The 14,522-nt window shown below is 37.6% G+C and overlaps 1 protein-coding gene across 1 annotated transcript in view; it reads left to right on the top strand.

Moving 5' to 3' along the window:
* The window catches only part of LOC145984900 (sodium/potassium-transporting ATPase subunit beta-2-like), a 75,003-nt gene that overhangs the window by 36,501 nt on the left and 23,980 nt on the right, over positions 1-14,522 (top strand). The window contains exon 2 of the mRNA XM_083118273.1: positions 12,428-12,568. Within this exon, the coding sequence (XP_082974399.1) occupies positions 12,428-12,568 (141 nt within the window). The remainder of the gene's footprint in view (positions 1-12,427; positions 12,569-14,522) is intronic.

The raw sequence follows: 14,522 nt of genomic DNA, 5'->3' as shown, positions 1-14,522 counted from the left end.
CATTGTGCTACATATCGATCGCCCCCCTTTTATGACTGCTTTGGGGAGGAGAAGGCTATCTAGGTCAAACAGTTGTGTAAAACTTTCGCTAGAACAGTGGCCACTTGGGTGCCCAAATCTACGGTAGAAACTACATTATAAGCCGTTGTGTACTACAGAAAATAATGAACCGTGAAGCATCTTGGATATGAAACTGATTAGGACATTAATCTATGAATACTGACACTGTGCCTATTCTACCTCATTTCCTCCTTCATAAAACGTAGCTGCAAAAAATGTTTATTTTAGTTTATTTATTATATTTTTCAATTATATAAATTTATAATATTCCATTTTATGTATACTTATAAACAAATAGCATAACTGTATATTAATTCATGTAGGGCAAAAAGCTGTTTTTGTAGTTCGGAATCAATGTAAAAAAAATGTAAGCTTAATTGTAACCCTACTTTAATAATAAATAATAATAATAATAATCCACTCTGCAAAGTTCGATTGGGAATAAATGGGGGTAACAGCGTGAGGTCAGTTTTCATGCAGATGAAACGTTGGCGTTAGACGCATGGGAATACTGTATGCCGAGGTGTTCCTCGTATTGTACAGATCTCAAAGTCAGAAAATTTGTTATATTTTATATTCCTACGTGTGGTTCTTTTTAATCATACCAATTAAAACTTAAGATTGTCCAGTATTCACATACTTGAGATGTTAAAAGAAATAAGTAATTTCAAACCGGGGCCTCCCCGATGGCGTAGTGGTAACGTCGTCGCCTTGTAATCAAGGGATGTACGGTGGAGCCACATAATGGTTCGGATCCCACTTTAAATTGTAGATTCAATCCCGATTAAAGTGAACTTAAAACAAAAATCAAACAAACAATAATTTAAAGCTAGTTATTTAATTTGGCGAGACAAACCCACAGATTTCTAATTCGACCAGAAACTGTTTTATTTCACCATTGGCCAACTTTAAATCGAAGAGTTCCATATTGTGTGGCCCTCGTATTGTAAGTGTAAGTACCCTTGCCTGCTATTGGTTAATGTGTGCTTTACCTCCATGCTTGAATTACCTAGGTACTTTTGCCTTGCGCAAGCAAGATGCGCGGCTTCACTTGAGAACCAATAGTTTTCAGTCTTCTAACTGTAGGTCTCGGACTCCAAAATATTTTATATAATTAGTACATATCCAAGGTAGAATAATACAGGTGGGTCCATCTGATGTTTTTTGTATTCAGCAGGCTCACGAATTAGTTCTAAAATGCTTTTCCCAATTAAGAATTGAATTGTTCTTTTAAGTCCACTTTATGCACAGAAAGGTTAATCGGAACTGGATCTACAGTTTAAAGTGGAATCCGAACCACTGTGCAATGAGTCTCCACCGGGAATGGTACCCGGGACCCCTTGATTACAAGGCGACTTTGCACAGGTAATTCTATGTAAGTTAAGGCTTATACCTAGGTAATACTATTCCTTTATCTAATCATGTTCATAGAATATTCCGGACGAAATATATGTATTTAATGGGCTATAGTAGCAGTAACTATGAAATATTGCCTGCAATAAAGATATTATTTCACGAGATTTAAATTGAAGTGATTCAGCAAGTTAGAGAATCACATGATGGAACAGATTTTAGGCGGTTGTATTCAAGGAGAGATCCAGTTCTTCGTTCTTCTTGGCCTTCCCTTTTTGTCCGTAAGCTACAATGGCAGTCTTGCAGCAGTTGACGATTTTATGTGGAAGTCATTATCGTGCCGATTACACAATACACGCAGACATCTATAGACCCTAATACATCCTTAATAGTTCCTTACAAGAACATGCAAAATCCTGAACATTATTTTGTAAAACTAATTTCTATTCCTTTTCCGTGACGTTCTCCTCCGATTTGCCCGATGTTTATGAACTTATCCTGGTTGGTGAATCAAATAGAACTTTAGTTCGTTTTATTTATTTATTTATTTATTTATTTATTCAATTATTCGATTACTGTCTCAACAGAGGTAAATCCTCCATTTACAGAAGGCAGATAAGCAATCTTACAAAATATATACTATTTGTGAAGCTAAAACAATTTATTAGCAACAGGTTAGATAGAAGAGTGGCTATTCGGGTATCTCAAACTCCTATGTAAAACCCAGTTAACTAACTTCTAGCCTGTAATGCCATAGGATAATGTAATGCAATATAATCTACTATAAACACGGTTTTGGTGCATTTGACTATGGATTTAAATGGCAGTAGAACTGAATGCTATTTAGAAATTTTATTGTTTCTTTGTCTTTGCCTTACACACTTGTACATTTTGAACTTTCCACTAAACGAGCGGCAAACAAACTTTTAAACTTGGGTCGTCTTGCACTCATTTCTTTCGTTAAGTGAACATCCAAAACAATGAACAGTGAGGGCAGAAACATGCACAGTTTTTCATTTATCAAGATAATCGTTAAAACCTCTAATTTTAGTTGAAAGTTAGCATTAGTTGGATCCATGACATAGAAAAGAGTGAACGTTTTCCATTACAAGCTATTGTCCGTTGTACCTTTGCAAGGGGAAACGTTAAACTTTGGTACCTAAGGTTTGTTTTGTACAACAAAGCAGTGGTCGAATTAGAGAATTTTCTCTTTTTAAGTTTCCGTATTTTTTTAAATAATTTAATATACTAGGTTATTTCAAATTGTTTCTTTCTAATAAGTAGACCGGATGTTTAGGCACTAAAAACATATAAAATAGGCAGGCAAATAAGCACTTTTAATTTTCAAAATAGGCAGGAAAATAGGCCTTAAAATACAAGTAGGCAATAAAAAAGGCAAGGAAATTTAACTCAAGATAATGAAGATAGACATACAAAAAGAAATAGGTGTTTAAAAAATATAGAAACATACCTATACATTCTTTATAGTTGCTTAAAATAAATCAGGAGCTCGTCATTAGAGACAGCAGTCCAATATTGTACTTAGTAAATCACTGCAAACAGGAGTCATGTGAGCCCAAAATTTTCCATTGTATAGTGGCTACACACAATAGTCTGAAAAGAAATTGTTGGCTACTTCCAACCAGTACGCAAATTATTTAAATATACACTTTATCACTGCACACAGGGTCATTCCAGTTAAAAAATTTACACTATATATTCCACACAGCAGTTCGGACTAAGAAACTGTTTAAATGCATTTCAAGTTTGTACTGTACGGTTTGTCAGCCTTTGAATGAGAAGCACTGATTGCGGTTGCACATCACAACAAGGTACGAGTATTTCTTCAGGTGATCAACCGACAAGTTATGTCTGCGATCGGACAACATATTTTTTAGAATTGAAAGAGATCTTTCAACCTCCACAGATGTTACCGGAGCATACTTAAAGCACGCGAGAACTTGTGGATCTAACTGAGTTTGTATATTTTCACCTTTCAGAACTTGTTGAATTGCCCTTAATTTGTCCAAGTCCTTATTAGCTGCAATAACTCGCTAACTGTTATTTTTAAATTTCTTGGGAGCATCTGAAACTAATCCTGGGGACAGGAAATTGTATGCACCGAGTTCAGTCATGTCCCAATTTTAAAGAAAATGCCTAAAATAGGCAATATCTGGCATTTATGAAATAATATAGGCAATATCGTATGAAATAGGCAAAATAGGCAAAATTAAATTGCCTTTAAATGAAGCTAATCCCTCCCCCCTGGCCTTCGCAACATTCGTTTTCATCATATCTCTAACAGGAAAGAATAGGCATTTTGCCTAACATCCGGTCTCTACTAATAAGGCATCGCATCAAGTGTGCATTGCCCGAGTGTATTTATAAGAAGCCTTAAGAAATTGCTTACCCGATAGTTCTAAGATGGTTTTGAGCAAAGATTTGACATACACATACTTCTAATTCAATAATTGCATTCCTCCTTTAAGACATACGTCCTGATTAACAATGTAGACCATATACAGAGGAAGGAGGTTCTTCCTCTAGGTTGGAACAAGTCTAGAAATGTAGAACTTCGGAAAGAAAACGTACAAATTCCGACTTCTCCTTGCTACAATCGAACCTTGTGTGCCTAAAAGGCCCTACAGTATTACGTGTGTTTCATTACATTTTTCCACCAGTATATCACTTTATTATGTAACCACCATGTGATAGCAAGGGGTGCTGAATAACAAAAGCTGTAATAGATAAAGTTATCTGTTCGCGTGTACACGGGGATAATCCAGTGTTGTAGAAACTGAATGCACTTCAGTTAAAAAAAAAAAAAATATCAGTTTAAGAGAACTCGGGGCATGTTTCATTTAGGTAAATCGCACTTTAGTGACAAGTAAAGGCCCATGCTACCGAAACTTTAAGTCGTTACTCAAGACAGATCTAAGTTGCGGACCTTTCGGCTTTGTAAACGGCAATTCCAAACAACGCCCTCTTCATCTGGCTCTTAATGGAGGAAGATGTCCTCTCCCAGAGGGGGCGGGGCAGGATGGAAAGGAAGCCACTCATCCTCGAACGGCCAGCATGCATAGAAATGAACCCTTTACAATGGCCCATGTCCTATATTACCCAACTGTGTCATTTGCATTCTGTCTGTGCAAAGGCCTGAACAGACGCCACCAGAGGAGCACAAATAAAAAACACTGGAAGCCATTTTGAGGTTTCGGATCCTTCGTTGCGTGCCCGCACACACAATGACAGAGCGAGGCATGCGTTCGTGTCACCGTTGTCCTTATTTCTCTGATAATCCTTTTTTCCTTTTGAGCGTATGATGCTTGTGGCCAGCGGTCAAAACAGGAAATCGGTGACTCATGGTTTGGAGCCCCAGACAGAACATGAAAGCCTGTTTCCGCGAGGGAAGCGAGACCAGGGGCTTCAGCTTCGAGAAGGCCTGTCGGACATTTCAGTTCTTGTTGCCTGAAATACAGTATCTTCATTTGACGTCTCCATAGTGTCCGAGCTATCGTTGTTTATTGAAAGAACGTGCACTATTTTGAAGCTTTATCTTCTAATTAAACACTCCTGGCAAGGGCATCAGCAGAGAAGATTCTGAGGATGCGATAAATTTTCTTTAAAAAAGAAAGTGTTAAGTGTGGCGTGATGTTTACACATCTCTCCCTGCAGAAAGGAGGGTTGAGAGACACACACAGGAACGGAAAAGAAAACTATTGAAAGAAGGATCACAAGCGACCTACAATTCTCTTGCATTGCAAATATAGCCTTAATCATCATTTAAAAATATATATAATTAGCTCGAAATAATACAGGGTGTCTCAAAAGTCACTCTATTTTGGAAAATAATTGGAATTACGAAAAACAAGTTTGACATGAAAAAATATAAGTATATGCCGAAAAGAATTAGTGATCTTCGAGACATCAGTGCGTCTACAGAGCTCAAAGCGATAAACCAAACATTCATTTTCGGTGTTTCTCGATCCCATTCAAGAAAATTTCTTGGTTTCTCGTCTTCCCAAATGCAACAGCTGTGTCAATTAACCTTTCCACATGTGGAAGGTCGCTTAATCATTGAACAAAATTTTGTTGATTAAATCCGCACTTGTTCCTCCTCCATCGTCACTGATATGAGGCTGAAGTGGAAAATTGAACAGTTCCACAAAATTCGACACAAACCAATTATATAATTTTGTAAATGCACAAATTTGCACAAAAGATACAGATCTTTGCCAGCTTAGCATTTTTGAAGAAAAACCACAAATGGGTAGTAAGTGACTCCTGAGACACCCTGTATAACGTGGAATGGGGCTCGCCATACGTGGTTATCTTTAAAAGTGGACAGTGTACAAAATCACTTCCAAATAGGTTGGATTAATACACCAGACTCCCTACTGATACAGAAAATCACCATTCGATCAAGTGTGGCCTAAATCATTGAGCGTCCAACCTACAGATTTCGCCATCCAACGTTCCAGGTTCATGGATAACTCGAATACCTCAAATGGAGGTTGGTGCACTTGGGTTGAGTTGTGTGTGCTCTTTATGAGCGTCCCTTCATCAGTTTCATCTAATCAGCATTCATCTTCATCACGATTAGCCTAAATATGAAAAAAGCGACGTAAAGTAAGAAAATACCAATACCAATCGATTCAGAAGAAATCCCGGGTTCTGCATCCTCTATTAAGTCTATAGCAGTAAACGTCAATAAGGCAAATGCTGCTATTGGCTCGATAAACATTTCCTGCGAATATATGAGGGATTCAGTACTCAAGTGCCGCAACTTCACTTTTCGTGAAAATGAAAGTTTCATGTATAACTGAACATTTTCAGTGCTAGAAGTAAGTATCTCTCAAGTTTGAAATTCTTGCTCATAGAGGCACCACCATGTTTGTGCTCCAGCAGCTAAACAAAGGACTAATTGTGCCATTTTTCTCAAACTGTTAAATGGAGTTACACCACTTGTGCTCTGAACGCTTCATATATTGAAAGAAAACTTCTTCACGAGGTCATTGGAATATTGAGGCCCTTTTATTTTTTAAAAAAAAGTAGCGTGCAACTTTAATTTAACTCGGAACTGTTACGTGGACTTGCCTGTCTGTTATAGCCTAAATGTGAATTGTGGCGAAGTCCACGCGTTTACTTCGTTAACGTCGAAGAACTGAAGAAAGCCACCGCCACGAACGTGGGTGGGGATAAATAACGGGCGAGTTGTTTTCGTCCAATCACACAACCTTCAGCCAATGGGCGCAGCTGTCATTCTGCTCGTCACTCCACGTGGATTCTCAGTCACATGACTGCGGATACGCTGTTGCCGTACTTTGCAACTTCAATGTGGAGACCGTGGGAAGGCGGAGGGACAAGGTGGCGTGGAGTAGATGTGTGGCAACACTGTGCGTTGAATGTGATTGTTGCAGCTGGTGGGCGCGCCGTGGACTTCAAAGCCAGCCGGTCGTTAACGTAGCCAGCGCGTCGACTATAGCCCCCCTGACGAGACGGTATGAAATAACCTTTTCAACCAAGCTTTCTGCTCAAGCGGAGGATGTGAAACAGAAGTCGGGTCGTAGGCGTCGCCAGAGATATTTGTAATTGGGCTGTGCAGGCCGTTGACAAATTGGAATAAGTTATTGCCAATTCATTATTATATCCTTGGGCAAACTGTACTGGATCCTTCAAATGAGTGATAATCCCACATAAGCTTTTTTTTCTTTTTTACAGTCCATACAGCTAATACAATGAAATGCATAGTTATTCTATGCCAAAAGAGGCAGAAAAGCGAAGTAAAATAAACCAAATCTATCAAGAAAAATTCTGAAAAGTTATGGGGATTTTTTTGTAATAAAGTTTTCGTTGTCTTGTCTCGCACATCAAAATCTTGTTTTTGGAATTTTGAAAACTCCTCTGACAATTTATTGCGTGTTTTAGGTGGGATATGAAACCATGAAGATTCCTGCATGTTACAGTATTTTTTTGTGATCTAACGCATATTTTATTCTTTATTTTGTTGGAATACTTATTGTGCAGTTTTAAGACTATAAAACCAGTTAAGTTTATGCTATTTTCTAATTTGAAGGGAACCATGCCAGAGGCTCGGCCGTCCAAATTGGTGGTTGTATTCTAACTTTCCGTCCAGACAACACAGGCGTATACACGTAACTTTTCACCAGTTTAGTAGTACTGGTGCTGAAACTCTCTTTTCTACTCATTAATCTGTAGCCTTTTGAGGACCTTGGGCCCCATCAAGCCTGCATTGCGTGAAGGGTGTAGATGGATTTAGCTGTTTTTCTGCAAGAGGATCTTCTTAGAACTTGGCAACGTTCCATGCAGAAATTGGATTTTGAGACGCTTCAAGTAATTTGAGTAATGATAAAGGAGCTGATCGGATATCGTGATCACTTTTCATAATTTCACTGTGTACTTTGAGAAAAGCTGCAAGTCTAACGTAGTTACCTAATTCCGCTTTTAGTTTTCTTGTTAAGTTATGGTCTGTATTTTCTTAGCGATTACTTAGAATGGTTTCGGTTGCTTCATTAGTGTTTGTCATGGAATTGTTACTACTAACCAGTGGCGTTGTGACGTGGTACAGGAAGCCAGTTCTGTAAATCGATTGATGTAAATTGTACCCCCCCCATATCATTTCATAGACCCGAGATGCTGCCATTTAAAAATCTCATTTTAGTAGCCTAACGTTCTTGTGTATATTCCTGTCCTAGAAAAAAATCAACCACCGTAAACCTATTGTACAGTCACGGACACTTCTGGATAAACAATTCCATTGATATTCAATACGATTACTACAATATAGAATTGTCCATGACTGTACTACATTGTGGTACTAATGGCTTCACTTAAACTGTGCTCTTGGACAACATTACAGGCAAAAACTATTTGAAATCTGCAAATAATGAACACAGCTGACCTGTTCCTGAATTGTACACGTTTTAAAAACTTGCTAATCGTTTTGCTTAATAGTTCAAAATTATTTTGTTAATATTTATTTTTTGGAAGTTCAACATGCACATTTTATTTTTAAAATTGAGAGCTATGTAGTAGCCTGTTCTAAACTCGAATGGTGGAGGGGGGTTGCATGCTCGCTCACTCACACATCCTCCCCACACATATTCCTTGGTGACGTTACTGCAAGAACTGAAGAACATCATTAAGGTTTCGTTTGATTTATTTATTTTACTTTGCGTTTCTAACAGTTTCGGTTAATCGCGAAGATGAGGATGAAAAATGATAACATGAGATGAAGTAGATAAAGGGACAATCACAAACGCATGGACGGCACACAACACATGTCCCACAGAGGGTTATACTATATACGGGTCCATACGACAGAGCGTCGTTAGTGTTCAAATGCAGTCCTGAGTGTAGTACGTGGAAGTGAAGTTGACATTTGAGTGCCTTCAAAAAGGATTACCCCTTACAGGTTTCGAGTGTGTTTCACTATCGTGCAGTGGGGTGATGTTTGGGATAAATAACCCCCTCCCCCCCAGACCTGCCCTCATTCAATATGAAGCACTGTTTTCAAGCGCAAGTATTGGAACAAGAACTGCCTTGCAGTAACTGGATTAATGACAACCAGTGATTTTCATATTCAATTTGATCTGGCAAGATCTGTATAGAAATTGCTAAATTTGGGTCCTGTAAATCCTAAGACTATGATAGTACAGTCAAAAGTTTATGTACACAAATGAATCTGAGCAAATAATGCTTAATGCCAAATCGTTTATCAAGTATCCACACATCTCAAAAATGCACATGAAAAACAGGGACGGAGTAATTCGTTTATTTTGTGACGTCAGAATAGTATGACTGGTATGTCTGAGAATTCCTTTGTTAGGGGATCTCCGAAGACACTGCACTCACACAACCTGGCTACGTCACTACTCATTGTAAATCTAGCTACCCCCCGTGACCGAGTGGGCGGAGTACTCACGTGCTTGAGTTGAGTTTCAATGCTACCCCGAGATCTGTGTACCCCTTCTTCAGTTTCATGCACATCGTCGCGATTAATCTAAAGTAGTAGAAACGCGATGCAAAATGCAATGCTATGCCCTGTGCCCACAAAATGTCTTTTACTGCCAGCGAATAAATTTTGTGTTTAGCATTTCAAGTATACGGCAGAAAAATGCTCATGTTCTTTTGTATAGTGGGATCCATGAGTATTACCGTGCAAATTGTCCATCGCCATGTTGGTGCACTTTATTTGACCCAATAAGAGCTTCAAGAATTAACTCAAAACAAGCTGTCACAACTTCTGCACCAGCATACATAAAAATTCATCGCTTAAAAGCGCATAGAATGTAAGAGGAAAAATTAATAAAAATAGTCATGGACAATTTGCACCATAATACTCATGGATCCCACTGTACATAGTTTTGCAAATTGAGGTCAAACTCCAGCATTTACTGTAAACGCTATTCTGACGAGAATTTTTATTTATTCGCTTAATTAGAACCGGGGATATGACCGGGAAGACTTTCCCGGGAGATTGGCGGGGTGGCAGGGATATGTTTGTAATAAACAGTATTTGTTGATTTGAAAACTCACAAATGAAGTTATTTTTAATGCTACGGTTTTTTTTCAAGGATTTGTGAGAGTTTGCCCCCCCTCCCCATCCCGCGCTGTGGCCTGTTAATGTTAATCCTTGTCTACCGAGAGGAAGTAAAGTTTCCTTGCCCCCCTCCCCCCCCCCACCGGCACCCGATCGCCGCCATTGGCTGCTGTAATATGTCATAAATGGCAGCTACCTCATATATATCGCACCTTATGCGATGTAATAAATCGCAAGCTAATCAATTAAATTTTCCTTTTGTTGCATAAGTGTGTTCATGCATCCATTTGAACGTCAGTTTTGATAGATATCTAGGGATCATGATAATAGGGACGTGAGCGAGAGTTACAAAGTCGAACGATCAGTATGAAACGCAACAGAGTATTATGTTCAGTCCGCCGTCTTAACTGATCGTCTTTTGTTCCTTTTTCGTGTGGAAATTTTCATAATTGAAATATTGCTTAGGGTAAATGGAACCCGTCGATATCGAAATTGCAAGTGCATAGTTATTTATTTGTTTCATTTCTACCTACTTTCCAACGCCTCACGTAGCGCTTTTCTTTCTTTTGGGGGGAAAACTCGCGTGGCCTACATCTGATGAGAGGCGCCAGATCTAGGTCATTTCGTTTACAGTACAGAGTCGCAAGATCAATACCTTGGCGAAGTGACGTCACGTAGACGGCAACGTCGCATTGATTATTGCAGCGGAAAGCTAGAATAATTCAGCTGAGAACTAGAATTAAGATAAATATCAGTCGGTTAACCGTAGGAAAACTTTATTAATTCTGTGGGAAGTTATTCATTTGCATAGTTTTGTACAAAATGTATTGGCTCTGCCAGCAGACAGGACATTTGTCGCAAGGATAACATATGGGAACTCCATAAGCATTCAGAATAACACTTTTTGAGATCAAATCAGTTAAACGTTAATTTTATACACTGTTTATTCGGAAAAACCATTGTCATTTCTGTCACCTACGTTTCTTCTTTTTTTTTTTTTTTTTTTTTTGTCTATTTGTTCCCACTAGGGGTGTGCGGGACAGAATTAGTTTGGTCGGGACGGGATGTTTTTTAATCCCGACATTCGGGACGGGAAAAAAATCGCCATTTCCCGACTAAGTCGGGAAATTTTCGGAACGGGAAATGTTCGAAATTCTACACGCAATTTTCAACATAAGTGATTGTTTTTGCATTTCTGTAATAAATACGAACAATTTACGATAAGTTCAAGACACTTGCAGTGCAGAAAACGCCGAGAATTAACAACTTTTTTAAAATGACGATTGGGTATTTCGATCCAGAAAACTTCGGGAAGTCATTTCCTGAAGTCTGAATCGGGACGGGAAATTTCTTTCCTGGTCCCGACTTTTCGGGATCCTGTACACCCCTAGTTCCCACGAACTTCAAATTTCTTGAGACTTTATTAAACTTATGAACTAGTTCAAGGAAATAATTCTAATTATTGTGTATAATTGTAAAGATTTTTAAAAATATACAAAATAGATGCACAGCAGAAAGGTTAAGTGACTGTGGTCCTACAGTTTTAAAGTATGATCCAAGCCACTGAAACTTACACCCACTTGACCTCGAAATTCTTGCTGTCTTGACATGTCTAATCATTTGAAATTTGTAGTTCTTAATTTGTTTACATTATATCTTACATTATAGGTCTGACGTAGTGTTGAAAAATACAAATTTGCTGATGCTAACTATAACTACATTGTAGATCGTAGGAAGTGCCCGCCGCAAATATTTGAAGTAGGTGTCACTCTGGTACTTCGCTGCAGGGAGGGTGACAGGGGTGGGCAAGCACCCACCCAAACATTCCTGTGCCCACCCAATCAAATTCAATAAGTACATATACTTGGGGATATATGAATGATTCAATATATAAGTGTATTCTGGTGTTCATAACATGTATATTTTACTTGTGAATATTATTTATGCTAGAAATATTCACATATTATCAACACATAGAGCTATTGAAACAAAAACTGTGATCAAATTAATACTTCCATGATTAAAAGCAACTGGTAGGCTTAGGAGGCTCAAAATTATGCAGGGTATGATCAAGATTAGATCAGAATTTAGCGTGAACTTGAGGACTGTAGCTCTGGGTCTCCACATACATAGGAACCAGAGTTACGACCGTAGAATCTGTGGAAACAAAAGCGACTGAGGTCATGAACATGGTTTCAGAAAATGATTTCCAGCACTGCTTCCAGCAATAGAAGATTCGTATGGAGCGGTGTATCGATAGCTCAGGGAAGTACTTTAAAGGGGATAATGTTCGTATTGTACAATATAACCAATAAAAGATTTTGTAGCAACAGTCCGGTTTTTTTCTAACCACCCCTCGTATACATGAATTAGTAACATATATGTACATGTGTACTGTAAAGTAGCTATTGGAGCTGAAAAGTAAAAATAAAATTTTCTTTTTCTTTACAGCCAAAATCGTCCTCTTCTACATAATTTTCTATGCAGCTCTAGTTGGATTCTTTGCTCTTATGCTTTATGTGTTTTTCCAAACATTGGACTACAAGATTCCTAAGTATAAATTAGATAGCTCCATCATTGGAAGTAACCCAGGTAGGTAACCTTTTTTTTTTATTTATTTATTTCTAATTGCTGCTAATTTAAGTTTTATATATATGACCCTACTTTCAGTACAGGAAGATCTGTAAATATGAGGATACAATTATATTATAGAAGACTCTGGAGTAAAACATAATGACATTTTGGTCGAGTTACAAAGTATGTAATTGCCATGTTATGCAATTTTCATTGGATTCATTAAACTCTTCTGAAATTGGTAAACACATTATCAAAACAATTTACCTACTGTATAGCTTCTAAAAACCTTTTTGCTTAAGGAACTTAATAATGGCCAAAATATCACATGTTTTACTCCAGCGCCCTTCACATGATAAAAAAAATAAACAATGTGCATTGTGTATATTGATAAATTTTAAAAAATCATAAAATTTGAGAAATTGTCTAAAATTTGGTGAAACTTAACAAAGAGACCTGTTAGCGATTGTTTAAAACAGGGGTTTCCATCTGGCGGCCTGCAAAGCCAGTTTGCAAAATACATTTTTATTAAAATACGTTCTATTTATTGACTTCCTTAAACAACTGGCGTATATAACAGATCACAGGTCATCTGAACGAACTGAACTTGAAACTGCAGGGAAGAAACCAGCTGGTGTCAGGTTTAATGGGAAACCTAAATGGGTTTCGTAATAAACTGAAGATTTTCAACGTTACTTTGGAGAGGAATAACCTGGTCCAATTTCCAAGCTGTCGCCGGCTAGCAGGAGATGAAGAAACACTGGACTTTTCTGAATTCAGTGCAAATATTAAAGAAATAATGGATGAGTTTGACTCCAGATTTAAAGATTTTGAATAACTTAAAAGCAGCATCCAGCTATTTAGCAATCCTCTTGGCGTTAACATCGAAGAACAAGAAGCTTCTCTCCAACTTGAATTGTGTGATTTGCAAGGCAATGTGTTCCTTCAAACTAGCCAAGAAAAGAGGCCAGAGTTTTTTAAATACCTTTCAAAGGAACGCTTTCCAAAGCTTCGTAGTTTTGTTCAAAGAATGACATTGATGTTCAGCAGCACATACACGTGTGAAAGTGTTTTTTCTTCAATGAAGTTCATCAAGAACCGTTACAGAAGCAGACTGGAAGATTCTTCACTGCTTCTTCACCTTCTGAGAATTTCAAATACAGAAATTTAAGTGGACATTTCAACTTTAATAAAAGAAGCAGATCAGCCTCAATTTTCATATTGAACACTTACTATGAAGGTGTGTTTTTCATTTCTTTAAATTCATCCGTAAGTATTGGGTTTTTGTGAAACAAATTATAATTATACAATTTTGATTTGTGATTCCATTGTTTTTATTGCCTCATTTTAGAAATGTAGGTCATGCGTAAGTACTACATTTTCAGTTCAGTACTTACAATTTTTGTAATTTTTAATCCCCCCCCCCCCCAAAAAAAAATGCGGCCCACCAATCGACTGCTGGATATAATTTTGGCCCTCGGACCTTTTGAAGTTGGAAACCACTGGTTTAAAAGATCGGTTCAAAGGAAAAATCAATGTACAAATTAATGCTTATATTTCAGACAGGCGTATTTTGCTGAAATAATTCAAGTCTTGCACATTTAATCCTCTTATTAAGAGGTTTCAAGATCGAGAACTGTTAGGTGCACGTAACACCAGTGTAGAGCTACTTCCTCTGTGCATAAACTTTACTTAACTGTGGAGAGTAGTGTAATAAGCAATGTTGTATAATATGGAATGAGTTATGTTCGTGCAATTTTAAAGTGGGCAGTTTATTTTTTTTAACTCAACCATCATCATATTAACTGTAGAATAGAAAACCTTGTGTGAGAAACGTAAGCACAAAACCCTCGTAATTTTAAAACCCAATTTTATATATATATATATTTTTTAAATGTACTTAATAATTTTTTTATAATTTTTATGTTTGGTGCTCTTAGTGTATGTTCTTATCATTTTAAAAGCATGTATT

This window comes from Lepisma saccharinum, chromosome 3 (genome assembly GCF_977018435.1).
Source record: "Lepisma saccharinum chromosome 3, izLepSacc3.1, whole genome shotgun sequence".
Taxonomy (NCBI): Eukaryota; Metazoa; Arthropoda; class Insecta; order Zygentoma; family Lepismatidae; genus Lepisma; species Lepisma saccharinum.
This window is presented reverse-complemented; position numbering and strand designations above follow the sequence as displayed.